General features: G+C 40.6%; 1 protein-coding gene across 6 annotated transcripts in view; it reads left to right on the top strand.

Annotated features, from left to right (window-relative positions):
* The window catches only part of mtif2 (mitochondrial translational initiation factor 2), a 68,339-nt gene extending 55,111 nt beyond the window's left edge, over positions 1 to 13,228 (top strand). For all 6 annotated transcript variants that reach the window (XM_070889578.1, XM_070889574.1, XM_070889575.1 and 3 more), the window contains 4 exons: positions 568 to 708; positions 8,627 to 8,791; positions 8,975 to 9,115; positions 9,690 to 13,228. In XM_070889578.1, the coding sequence (XP_070745679.1) occupies positions 568 to 708; positions 8,627 to 8,791; positions 8,975 to 9,115; positions 9,690 to 9,859 (617 nt within the window). In that variant the 3' untranslated portion in view covers positions 9,860 to 13,228. The remainder of the gene's footprint in view (positions 1 to 567; positions 709 to 8,626; positions 8,792 to 8,974; positions 9,116 to 9,689) is intronic.
* Positions 13,229 to 13,599: the final 371 nt, after the last annotated feature.

Genomic DNA, 13,599 nt, shown 5'->3' with positions numbered 1-13,599 from the left:
AACACCCACGTATATTTTAGAAGGAGGTACTTGATAAGTGGTCAGGGGCTCTAAAGCCCTCAATTTTTTTTCCTCCTTAATCCAAGGCAATTATTTCAGCCCTACCATAATCCCAGTTGAGATCAGCTAACAGAGACTGGGGATTTCACCTCGGGCTTTCCTCACCTGTATAACTTAGCTTCTCATTGGATAAACTTGATGACAATGGTGTCCTTCTCTGATACAGTAAAATCATGTTGGATTCTTGATTGATTTCAATTCTGGATATTGTGTATTGCTGCCACCTTTCTTCACAGAAGGCTTAAGGGGATGAATGGATTGGGTTTTCTGCTAGGCTGTTAGATTGCTATCACATATTCTGAATCCATCTGGCATCAGATGAAGCTGCTGCCACTCTATTGGGTCTATTGCTTGCACTTTTGTTCTGGAGATAAGCAATATTTTTGTTTCCTTGCTGCTTTAGCCAGAAGTGGCATGATATATTATCTTAGTTATAAATGCAAGCGTAGCAACGCAAGCGGAGATGGTGATTAAAATATTTTAAAATTGTATATTGTTTCCCTGTAGGTGATGTTGATGGCTCTGTAGAAGCCATTCTAAACATCCTAGATGGTTATGATGCTAATGAACAATGTAACCTCGAAGTGATCCACTTTGGTGTTGGAGATATCAGTGAAAATGATATTGTTTCAGCTGAGATTTTTTCAGGTAAAGGTTCAATTTTGCTTTTAATGGATACATTTATTTAATTTTTATCTTCTATTTCCCCTCCTGTAATTGCAATGCAGCTGAGATGTTATGCTAGAGATCTTCACCTTAACCTTTGCCTCAATATCCATAGGAGGTGGATGAAATTGATGATTCTCTGATATCGCCCCCACTTACCCAATGGGAAAGCAAAAGCCAGACCTTCACTCAGCCAGGTTTACTTTGAGATGTGGAACATTTATAGAGCTGTAATTTTTTTTAAATCCGATTGTACACAAGATGTCAGTGGGGTTATGGTATGATGTTCTGACTGTAGGTGTCCAGAAACATGTGGATAGAGGAACAGAGTGGTACCATGGTTATCTATCCTCTTTAACTATGGGGCCTGGGTTCAATTCCAGCCTGGGTTGGTGGGGTGAAAATTGGAGCTATGATGAAAGATTAGATAAGCTTAGGTTGTACAGTATTGAGAAAGAAAAATGTTAACTTCACTGAGTTGTATAAAGAATGAACTGATATAAATATGGTAAATCCACAATATCATAGAAGTTTACAGCACGGAAGGAGGCCATTTCAGCCCATCGTGTCCGTGCCAGCCAACAAGAGGTTATCCAGCCTAATCCCACTTTCCAGCTCTAGGTCTGTAACCCTGCCGGTTACGGCACTTCAAGTACACATCCAAGTACTTTTTAAATGCAATGAGGGCTTCTACCACCCTTTCAGGCAGTGAGTTCCAGATCCCCACAACCCTCTGCGTGAAAAAATTTCCCCTTTAAACCTTCTATCGATTACTTTAAATTTATGACTCCTGGTTGTTGACCCCTCTGCTAAGGGAAATAGGCCCTTTCCATCCACTATATCTAGGTCCCTTCCATCCACTATATCTCGGCCCCTCATAATTTTATACAACTCAATGAGATCTCCCCTCAGCCTCCTCTCTTCCAAGAAAAACAAACACAGTCTATCCAATCTGTCCTGATAGCTAAGATTCTCCACTCCCCAGCAACATCCTCGTAAATCTCCTCTGTACCCACTCCAGTGCAATCACGTTCTTCCTGTAATGCAATGACCAGAACTGCACGCACTACTCCACCTGTGGCTTAACCAGTGTTTTATACAGTTCAAGTATAATCCCCCCCTGCTCTTATATTCTATGCCTCAGCTATTAAAGGCAAGCATTCTGTATGCCTTCTTAACCACCTGGCCTGCTACCTTCAAGGATCTGTGGACATCCACTCCAAAGTCCCTTTGTTCCTCTACACTTCTCAGTGTTCTACCACTTAATGTGTATTCCCTCCCCTTGTAAGCCCTCCCCAAATGCATTACCTCACACTTCTCTGGATTGACTTCCATTTGCCTTTGTTCTGACCAGTTGATTGATATCTTCCTGCAGTCCGCAGCTTTCTTCTTCATTATCAACCCACAGACGATTTTAGTGTCATCTGCAAACTTCTTAATCATACCTCCTATATTCAAGTCTAGATCATTGATGTATACCACAAAAAGCAAGGGACCTAGTACTGAGCCCTGCGGAACCCCACTGGAAACATCCTTCCAGTCACAAACACCCGTCAACCATTACCCTTTGCTTCCTGCCTCTCAGCCAATTTTGGATCCAACTTGCCACTTTGCCCTCGATCCCTTGGGCTTTTACTTTCGTGACCAGCCTGCCATGTGGGACCTTATCAAAAGCTTTGATAAAATCCATATACACAACATCAAACATACTGTCCTCATCGACCCTCCTGGTTACCGCCTCGAAAAATTCAATCAAGTTAGTCAGACACGACCTTCCCATAACAAATCCATGCTGACTGCCCCTGATTAATCCGTGTCTTTCTAAATGTAAATTTATCCTGTACTTCAGGATTTTTTCCAATAATTTTCCCACCACTGAGGTTAGGCTGACTGGCCTGTAATTATTCGGACTATCCCTTTCTCCCTTCTTAAACAAAGCATTAGCAGTCCTCCAGACTCTGGCACCACACCTGAAGCCAGAGAGGATTGGAAAATGATGGTCAAAGCCTCTACTATTTCCTCTTTTGCTTCGCTTAACAGCCTGGGATACATTTCATCCGGGCCTGGGGACTTATCCACTTTCAAAGCTGCTAAACCCCTTCATACCTCCTATCTCTCTATGTTTATTTCATCTAATATTTCACACTCCTCCTCGATAGCCTGCATCGCCCCTCTCTTTTGTGAAAACATACGCAAAGTATTCATCAAGAACTGTTACTGTTAGGTTAGTCAGATAGTAGAATAACAACAAAATTTTAAACGAGTGAAATGTAAAATAAATTAAAAATCTTTATTCACAGGGCAATTTACATTTAGAAAGACTTACCAGATAGGGTAGTGGAATCGAAGACATTAGACATCAATATGTAGTTGAAAGTTAGGCTGGGAGAATTGAAACATTAGAGATGAGCTTCAAACAACAACAACTTTTATTTATATAGCACCTTTAACGTAGTAAAACATCCCAAGGCGCTTCACAGGAGTGTTATTAGACAAAACAAATAGATTTGACACCGAGCCACACAAGAAGAAATTACAGCAGAAGCCTGGTCAAAGAGGTAGGTTTTAAGGTGCGTCTTAAAGGAGGAAAGAGAGGCGGAGAGGTTTAGGGAGGGAGTTCCAGAGCTTAGGACCCAGGCAGCTGAAGGCACGGCCACTAATGGTGGTGTAGTTATAATCAGGGATGCTCAAGAGTGCAGAATTTGAGGAGTGCAGACATCTTGGGGAGGCGGGGGGGTTGTGAGGCTGAAAGAGATTACAGAGATAGGGAAGGGCGAGGCCATGGAGGTATTTGTAAACAAGAGAATTTTGAAATCGAGGCTTTGCTTAACTGGAAGCCAATGTAGGTCAGCGAGCACAGGGGTGATGGGTGAGCGGGACTTGGTGCGAGTTAGGACATGGGCTGCCGAGTTTTGGATGACCTCAAGTTTACGTAGGGTAGAATGTGGGAGGCGAGCCAGGAGTGCATTGGAGTAGCCATGTCTAGAGGTAACAAAGGCACGAATGAGAGTTTCAGCAGCAGATGAGCTGAGGCTGGGCGGAGGCGGACAATGTTACGGAGGTGGAAATAGGTGGTTTTAGTTATGCCGTGGATATGTGATCGGAAGCTCATTTCAGAGTCAAAGATGACACCTAGGTTGCGAACAGTCTGGTTCCCAATATTTAATTGAAGAAAATTTCTGCTCATCCAGTACTGGTTGTCGGACAAGCAGTCTGACAATTTAGTGACCATAAGGGGTCGAGAGAAGTGGTGGAGAGGTAGAGCTGGGTGTCATCAGCATACATGTGGAAACTGACGCCGTGTTTTTGGATGATGTCGCCAAGGGGCAGCATATAGATGAGAAACAGGAGGTGGCCAAGGATAGACCCTTGGGGACACCAGAGGTAACGATGCAGGAATGGGAAGAGAAGCCATTGTAGGTGATTTTCTGGCTACGATTAGATAGATAAGAATGGAACCAGGCGATGCAGTTCCACGCAGCTGGATAATGGTGGCGAGGTGTTGGAGGAGGATGGAGTGGTCAACTGTGTCAAAGGCTGCAGACAGGTCGAGAAGCACGAGGAGGGATAGTTTACCTTTGTCACAGTCACAAAGGATGTCAGTTGAGACTTTGATGAGAGCTGTTTCGATACTGGTGCAGGGATGGAAACCAGATTGAAGGGATTCAAACATGGAGTTCTGGGAAAGATGGGCACGGATTTGGGAGGCGATAACATGTTGAAGGACTTTGGAGAGGAAAGAGAGGTTGGAGATGGGGCGGTAGCTTGCAAGCACAGTGGGGTCATGGGTTGTTTTGACAGCAGATGTGAAGGAGAGGGGGACAGTACCTGAATAGTCCTTTATCTTCTTCAGCTTTTACGTATGTTCTTATAATGCACTTCCTAATTGATGCAGGCAAACAGCATAAAACTCCTGTAATTCTACACTAAATTCATAATCTCGCCTGGAGTGGTCAAACAGGATAGATAGTAAAATTCACACTAATGGCAGTAGAGGGTGTTACTAATTTAACTGCCTTCTAGTTACTAAGCAGAATTCAGGTAAAGCAGATTTTCTGTGGGGAAGGCAGTCAGATTTCAGGGACATATGCTGCCAAAGAATGATACAGTGCCTTACACAAAGAATTCAATTCTCTATACAAATTAATTCGCACTGCAGCCAGTTTGATAAAAAATGGTCCTCCCATTGCAATCACTTGATAACTGCTCTATCAGCTTATAGGTGAATGGGCGCAAGGCTTCTACTTGGGATGTAGATGGTCATAGAGTCAGCAGTTTGTATATCTCTTGAACAAAGCAATTTAAGAAGTCTTGACCGTTATGTGTTCCCTTTGGCAAGTCACTGACAAAGCAGTAGATGTATACTCATGTAAGCGGCTATGTCTTTATCTCTTAACCAGGTTCTGATTGACAGTATCTGAAAGCTGACACATGGATTAATCCTCACAAATTTACTAAACATTACTGTTTAAATTTGACTACTGCACACAATAATGTCTTTGGAAGATCTATTCTGGCAACTGATGTTAGGACCTATCTACAAGGGGCTCCTTTCTCCTAAATTATACTACTGTGATATACTCCTTTGGTGTGTGAAGATACTTACTGAAGAAGAATTGCTTACTTTCCTTTTACAGCCATCCTCTTTATTTGTATGATCTGTTTATTTATTTGTATCCTCCACATACCCCGATCCCAACTAGCCATTCTTTTAGGTCTCACAGTAATTTGTAGTTAGGCGAGGAGTAGTTATTGACCGTGTCCCTGGGGCTTTATGTAACATGGGAATGGCAAATTGTTTGCAGCACCACCTATCTGTGGTGTTGTGACAACATTTTTATGTCCATACTAAGCATGTGGTTTCCCCAGAATTCAGTAAACTTGGGTGTGGAGAAAGCAGATAATTTGAAGAATGGAGATGATCCTATAAGAAAGGTAATTTATATTTTTTGAAGCAGAGTAAAGGGAGATTTACATGCTATATCTAACTTAAAGTGGCTGATGCTGACATTGTCTGGAAAAAGTGTTCGATTCCCCAGCGCTGACACCCTCCTGATTTTTTTCCCCCCGACACTTACTACACGAATGCTTGTGTCATGCTGGGATGAAACCTATGGATTAAGTTTTATACTGTCCAAAGAAAGTTCATAATACCAAACTTGCACCTTAGTGGAATCAATACTGGATTCATTTATGTACAAAACATAACACCGGATCTACATCAGGAAATGTTTCAAGAATATATAAACATAAAATATTTAAGTTTCACTTGTCCCATCAAACTCAGTGTGCATAAAAATATCTATTGACATTAAAATCCATATGCACTTCCTAAATCCATTTGTTTAATTAGTTCAGAGCCGTTTGAAAGTTATCATTTCTCTTCTACTTGTCACCTGACCATAAATCTTGGTGTTAGTTGCAAATTTTACACTGCCAATAGCTGCCACCATATTATTTATAAATAGTGATCAGAGGGGATTTAAAACAGAATGTCACTAGTTTCTGACCCTCCGCCACAACTTTTCTACTTATTAATCATCATCTGCCTGCAGTCAGAATCAGGGGAAGTCATAACGGGGAACAAAGAAATGGCGGACCAATTGAACAAGTACTTTGGTTCGGTATTCACGAAGGAGGACACGAACAACCTTCCGGTTATAAAAGGGGTCGGGGGGTCTCGTAAGGAGGAGGAACTGAGGGAAATCCTTATTAGCCGGGAAATTGTGTTGGGGAAATTGATGGGATTGAAGGCCGATAAATCCCCAGGGCCTGATGGACTGCATCCCAGAGTACTTAAGGAGGTGGCCTTGGAAATAGTGGATGCGTTGACAGTCATTTTCCAACATTCCATTGACTCTGGATCAGTTCCTATAGAGTGGAGGGTAGCCAATGAACCCCACTTTTTAAAAAAGGAGGGAGAGAGAAAACAGGGAATTATAGACCGGTCAGCCTGACATCGGTAGTGGGTAAAATGATGGAATCAATTATTAAGGATGTCATAGCAGTGCATTTGGAAAGAGGTGACATGATAGGTCCAAGTCAGCATGGATTTGTGAAAGGGAAATCATGCTTGACAAATCTTCTGGAATTTTTTGAGGATGTTTCCAGTAGAGTGGACAAGGGAGAACCAGTTGATGTGGTATATTTGGACTTTCAGAAGGCGTTCGACAAGGTCCCACACAAGAGATTGATGTGCAAAGTTAGAGCACATGGGTTTGGGGGTAGTGTACTGACATGGATTGAGAACTGGTTGTCAGACAGGAAGCAAAGAGTAGGAGTAAATGGGTACTTTTCAGAATGGCAGGCAGTGACTAGTGGGGTACCGCAAGGTTCTGTGCTGGGGCCCCAGCTGTTTACACTGTACATTAATGATTTAGATGAGGGGATTAAATGTAGTATCTCCAAATTTGCAGATGACACTAAGTTGGGTGGCAGTGTGAGCTGCGAGGAGGATGCTGTGAGGCTGCAGAGCGACTTGGATAGGTTAGGTGAGTGGGCAAATGCATGGCAGATGAAGTATAATGTGGATAAATGTGAGGTTATCCACTTTGGTGGTAAAAACAGAGAGACAGACTATTATCTGAATGGTGACAGATTAGGAAAAGGGGAGGTGCAAAGAGACCTGGGTGTCATGGTACATCAGTCATTGAAGGTTGGCATGCAGGTGCAGCAGGCGGTTAAGAAAGCAAATGGCACGTTGGCCTTCATAGCAAGAGGATTTGAGTACAGGGGCAGGGAGGTGTTGCTACAGTTGTACAGGGCATTGGTGAGGCCACACCTGGAGTATTGTGTACAGTTTTGGTCTCCTAACCTGAGGAAGGACATTCTTGCTATTGAGCGAGTGCAGCGAAGGTTCACCAGACTGATTCCCGGGATGGCGGGACTGACCTATCAAGAAAGACTGGATCAACTGGGCTTGTATTCACTGGAGTTCAGAAGAATGAGAGGGGACCTCATAGAAACATTTAAAATTCTGACGGGGTTAGACAGGTTAGATGCAGGAAGAATGTTCCCAATGTTGGGGAAGTCCAGAACCAGAGGTCACAGTCTAAGGATAAGGGGTAAGCCATTTAGGACCGAGATGCGGAGGAACTTCTTCACCCAGAGAGTGGTGAACCTGTGGAATTCTCTACCACAGAAAGTTGTTGAGGCCAATTCACTAAATATATTCAAAAAGGAGTTAGATGAGGTCCTTACTACTAGGGGGATCAAGGGGTATGGCGAGAAAGCAGGAATGGGGTACTGAAGTTGAATGTTCAGCCATGAACTCATTGAATGGCGGTGCAGGCTAGAAGGGCCGAATGGCCTACTCCTGCACCTATTTTCTATGTTTCTATGTTTTATTGCTGAGCCAGTTTTCAATCCTTTTGTCATCATCAACTAATTTAGCTATATCCTTTAAGAATTCCAGTAGTTTTGTTTGGAACCACCTATTCCTTCTAAATCCATGATAGTTACTCCATGGAGCTTCTATGCTCTTTACTTAAATGTTGATAGCCAAAAACCTATAAGGATGCTGGTGTGAAAAATAGTGCCGTGGATGGTTATGGACCATTTGGGGTTAAAGTGCATTGTTGGGCAATATGGAGAAAGCTTTATCCTGCATCTGCCACTGGATGAAAAACAAAAATAAATGTTTATTTTCTTGTCCAACATGGCGGAGCATGAACTCACACCCCAAAAATCATTATTTTAATCTCTCTACCTCAGAGAATGGGTCCCCACATTGCTGAGAGCTTACTATTGAGAACTATTTATACTTACCTACTCTGACTGAGACAGAATTTTGGGGTAGGGTAGGGGATGGTTGTATAATTACCTGTATCCCTTCTGCAATTGTAAACAGTGCATGGAATATGGCTTGCAGATAAACAGCACTCTTGTCTTGGATTTTTAGGTCTTGTGTATGGTTTTAATGTAAATGCCAACAAAGAAGTACAACAGATGGCTACCAAGAAAGGAATAAAAATCAAATTGCATAAGGTTATCTACAAGCTTATTGATGACCTCAAGGATGAACTGAGTGACAAGTTATCACCAGTATTTGAAGAAAATATAATGGGTATGTTTTGCATCTTATAAAATAATTAAGACATTCTTTGTCAGATACAGCCTTTTAAACTCACTCGTTTGTTTTTTTGTTATAAATATGACCTGATGTATGTCTATTTTCTAACTAATTGAGACGTGTATCTAACAAGAAGCTATTTTCACCATTTGTTAATGCTGTTCGTTTTGCTTTCAGGAGAGGCATCTGTGTTGGCACTCTTCCATGTGACAATAGGAAAAAAGAAGGTTCCCGTAGCAGGTTGCAGAGTCCAGAAGGGTCAATTGCACAGAAAGATGAAGTTTAAGCTCATCCGTGATGGACATATTTTGTGGAAAGGCATGTTTCTATGTTTCCTCTTGAAAAGTTCTATGTATTGTAATAAGAAAACCTGCTGCTATAGAATCAAAATCCTGCTACTTCAGAAAAAGCAATTTTGTTGCTTTGGAAACCAGTTTATAGGAGTGTTTTGCCCGTAGGAGTATTTTAAGGGACTTTTCTAAAAAGTCCAGTTATTACACAAGTTTATATATACACTGTCTATGAAAATTCCCCCATATAACAAATTATTTCCCAGGGTACCTGCAGTAATTCCAACACAAAGTACAATAAAGTACTGTGAGCATCATTCAGCAGTTCACTAAGACGCTGGAAAGATCCATAAAATGGCAAGAAACTCAAAAAAAAACTAGCAAGAATAAAAACCTGGCGTAAGAAGCAACTTAAAATTCAATAAGATTGGTGGCAGGGATGGAAGCAGATCGTTTGTCTACTTTATTGGCCAGGGTGTGGTGGTATTGGTAAGGAAAAGAGGGGCTAACAAGTCAGAAGATGTATATATTTTTTAATGTTTTATGCAAGATGAGTGTTTCTTACCACAGAGTATAACAAAACTTTCCCCCCCCCTATTCAGGGTCCCTCACCTCTCTGAAACATCTCAAGGAGGATATCACAGTTGTGAAGACAGGCATGGAATGTGGCCTCACCTTGGATAAAGAAATTGATATTAAGCTTGGCGATGAAATTATTTGTTATGAAGAAAAAGAAGTTGAGCAAAATATCTCCTGGGATCCAGGATTTTAAAACATGATTACCACAAGAACCCAAGAATGTTTGAATTGAATTAAATTGCACTTTTATTATTATAAAGTCTGCCCAGTAAAATGATTAAATGGATAAGATATGTTAATGCTGTATTTAGCCTACTGTTTGGAATACCGGCCAAGAAAAAAGACTAGCATTCATATACTGCTTTATCACTTCTCTTTGGAAGTGTCTGAGAACTTCATAAGGAATTACATTGAAGGGCAGTGAATGTTGTTCAGTGGATTTATGCAGAAGCTATTTTGAATATAGCAAGATCCTAGAAATAACTGTGGAAAAGGATATTGCAAAATCAGGTTATGGCCTAGAAAGTTGACAAGCCACAAATTGAAATGCTGTATGTATTGTGTTGCGTGGTATTGTATTGCAATAGCATTTTTAGTTTCCTTTGAATAGTGGCAGGCTACTGTTCAATTAAACATGATTAAAGTAGACTAAGGGCTGGATTTTCGGCTTTGCCGTTTTCGGGGCGAGAACGGAGGTGGGGCAGTAAAGTTACTGCCCGGGTAATGTTTGCGCTGTGAAGAGAAATTTTTCCCATCTGGGCTCTGCGCCAGGGGCACAGCGGAAAGGGAGGCATTTGTGGCGCAAAAATGGGAACGTCGCCAACTAAAGTGCAGGACCGGGCGCGCTCCCCACTTAGGAAGGGGGGAAAAAAATTCACAAAAACATTCCAAAAACCTTGCCCACTCCACAACACAAAAAATAAAAGAATAAACATTGGAACTTATCTTTTTTGCAGTTTATCTACCTCACCACCACCAGCAGGGCTGGACCACTGTGTTTTCCCTGGCGGTCATCGTGGCGTGCGTTTTGGGGCATACGGGTCGGGTGCAAGTTGAAACTACTGCCGGAGTCACAATGAGAGCCGTTGCATACCCGGTGCAGCTCTTCCTGGCCGTGTTTCTCAGCGCCGACGCAAAACCCCACTGGACACCAAAGACCTCACCATCCCATTTTTCGCCACGGATGGTCAAAACCCAGAGTGCAAACAACCCGAACATCCAGCCCATGTGGACCTAGATGCTGGTGATAGATCTGGTAATGCAGATAATATAATGACCACTATAATGCACCTTTTCATTGAAGGCGTGTTGTTGACCATAGTTTGTAGCACTTTTTAATATAAAGGATTTGGCTCATGGAATCCCAATGGTATTGAAGGAAAAGATTTTCACAGGACTCGCACTTCAGCTGGGTCTCCACTTGCAACTAAAGTATGGAATCCAATGTTCCCCATTTTATGGGAATCATGTGATTCAGACCTCCAATAAGCCTTGATTGGAGTGACAAAAGGAAAATAAAGGAGAGAGCAGTTCTCATGCAGCAGTCGTGGGTCTCCCTTTGAGCGGTGCTCCCTAGGACCTTTTGAGTTTAAAAGCGACGAGAAAACAAAAATAGATTCAAACCAAGCTTCCTGTAAGGATAATTAAAAATATTTAAATCTTTCAAGTAGATTTCAGTGCATTTATTAAGTATTTAAAAATGGTGTTAAATATCTCATGGGGAAGAAAATTATCACTGCACAAAATGTTTTCTCCACTTTGACTCTCTGAATTGGATTCTGAAAATTAGTCACAAGTTTAAGTGGTGTCTTAGGGGTGAAGGGTTGAGAAAGGACAATTCGACTTCTGTTAGAGGCCCAACTTATCCAACATTGAGATTAATTATTCATTAAAATTACTGCTAAAATACATGTTTTGCCATTGACTACAGGACATACTTTAATTAAAATTTTGCTGACTTTTACATTACCAATATTCATAAATGCACTAGATTCACTTTTTGTTTGTGTTTCTTCAGGGACTAGAGATATCAAAACACATATCTTCACTAATATATTAAAAGCAGTCAAACTGTTTGTCTTAAGTTCCCTGATATCAACATGCTGGCTACTTAGCTTTTTAATGATTTTTTTCTATTTGTAAAGGTGCCCAGCCAATATAATACAAAGCTGAAAGATTTTAAGAAAATTCCCAATATCTTGATCCTCACAAATGTATGGAAAAACTGAAAGCCACTTAACACAATTTTTTTTAAAAATACACACATTACATTATCATCGTTTTAATTTTGTTTGAACTAGTATTGTATAAATAATGCAGAAATATATATTTAATATATTGGAAAATATTGACCTTATAAAATGCTATGAGATTGCGATACTTGTATAAGCATCAAATTGATACAGCATTGTTACTTTATTAAAGCTTTTCAAAAGGCCCTTTTACATTTTAAAACTGCAACAAATATACAGTTTAGTTCTGACAGCAGCATATTCTCACATTTTTATGGTTCTTACGAGCTGCTGCTGATTGAACTCTGCTGCTGCCTAATCCATGCCTGATGGAGAATGGTGCCAGGTAGAAATGTTGATGTGGAGGAGTGGTGCTGGAAGGCTGGTACAATGCTGCTCTTCTGAAACCAGCGATATAATTTAAAGATGCTAATGGATTGCCACCAGCAGTGAGATCATTTAGTATCAATTCTTATCTGTTTGTACATTCAGCACCGTGCCTCTATGGTAGCATACATCTATAGCCACTTAGTGTCAAATTGTAATGATACATTTAAAATATCAAAACAACTTGAAAGTATTTTCTAAGTGTATAAAGGATAAATGTGCTGTTGAATCAGTGGTCTAGCTTGTGCAATATACACTGACTCTTAATTTTCCTTACCAATTGGCATTTTTTGCACAATGACTCTCCACTTGATAGTGGATATTGTTTTGCTAATGTTTGTACTGGTCTTACAGCCTTAATGGTGTCAATGTTAATCGTCCTGATTTCAGATTTAATGTAATCATAATTTGTACAATAACACTGGTAGTGAACATTTTTCAAACAATTTTTAACATTCACAATGTAATTATATAACATACTGATGATAGCAAAAGGATTACTGCACTTTATTTTTACATTGTAGAAGTCAGTAGTTTTCAACTTTTGTCTGAATAAGCCCCATTGAAAAAATATCAATAGCCCATCATGCCCCCTAACTATGAATATGGCTAAAGATAAAGGACCCGTGTCATTTTCTAGATCGTGGCCTTTCCTGCTACAAGGATTATTTTTTTTTAAATCTACTTCAATTCTTAATGTCAAACGTTCAAGAAAAAGGAGGAAAATCTGCGAGCTTCTGCTCCTAAAATGTATGTTTGGATGTCAGTCAGGGCAAAATTCGGCTTGGCTGTGACATCACTTGCAGTTGAATAGCCTTATACTGTCATGGTTGGCACATGAATAATGGCCACTCATATCAAATGTCTGTCACCTTTGAAGCTGTACCTCAATAAAGAATACATGCCTTCAATGGAAAGGGGGAAAATTTCCAAAATAAAAATAAATCCTGTTAAGATAAATCTGGTTTCTGTTATTGTAACATTGCAATGTTTTTAATATTTGAATAGAATTTGAACATTTCACAAAGGCAATGGATCAGCAGTTTATGGTTGGTTGGACAGCTCACTAGGGGAGCGCAAAAATTTTTTTTTTTAAATTAGTTTAAAAAGTGATCATTTCTTTTAGCAGTTATTGCTGTTTTGCCAGAAGCAAAAATGATAACCTCAAAATATATTCAAATATTACTTCAATTTTGTGACTGGCAAGGTTCTGATGGTTGCCTTTAGGAACATTCCTGTTGATACTGTTAGAGATCCCACTGAATACCCCATAAACTTGGGATGGAGGTGGAGTACGAGATGGTTGGCCACTCCA

This window comes from Pristiophorus japonicus, chromosome 9, assembly GCF_044704955.1.
Source record: "Pristiophorus japonicus isolate sPriJap1 chromosome 9, sPriJap1.hap1, whole genome shotgun sequence".
NCBI classification, from domain to species: domain Eukaryota; kingdom Metazoa; phylum Chordata; class Chondrichthyes; family Pristiophoridae; genus Pristiophorus; species Pristiophorus japonicus.
Note: the sequence above shows the minus strand (reverse complement) of the source record. Positions and strands in the feature narration are given on the sequence as shown.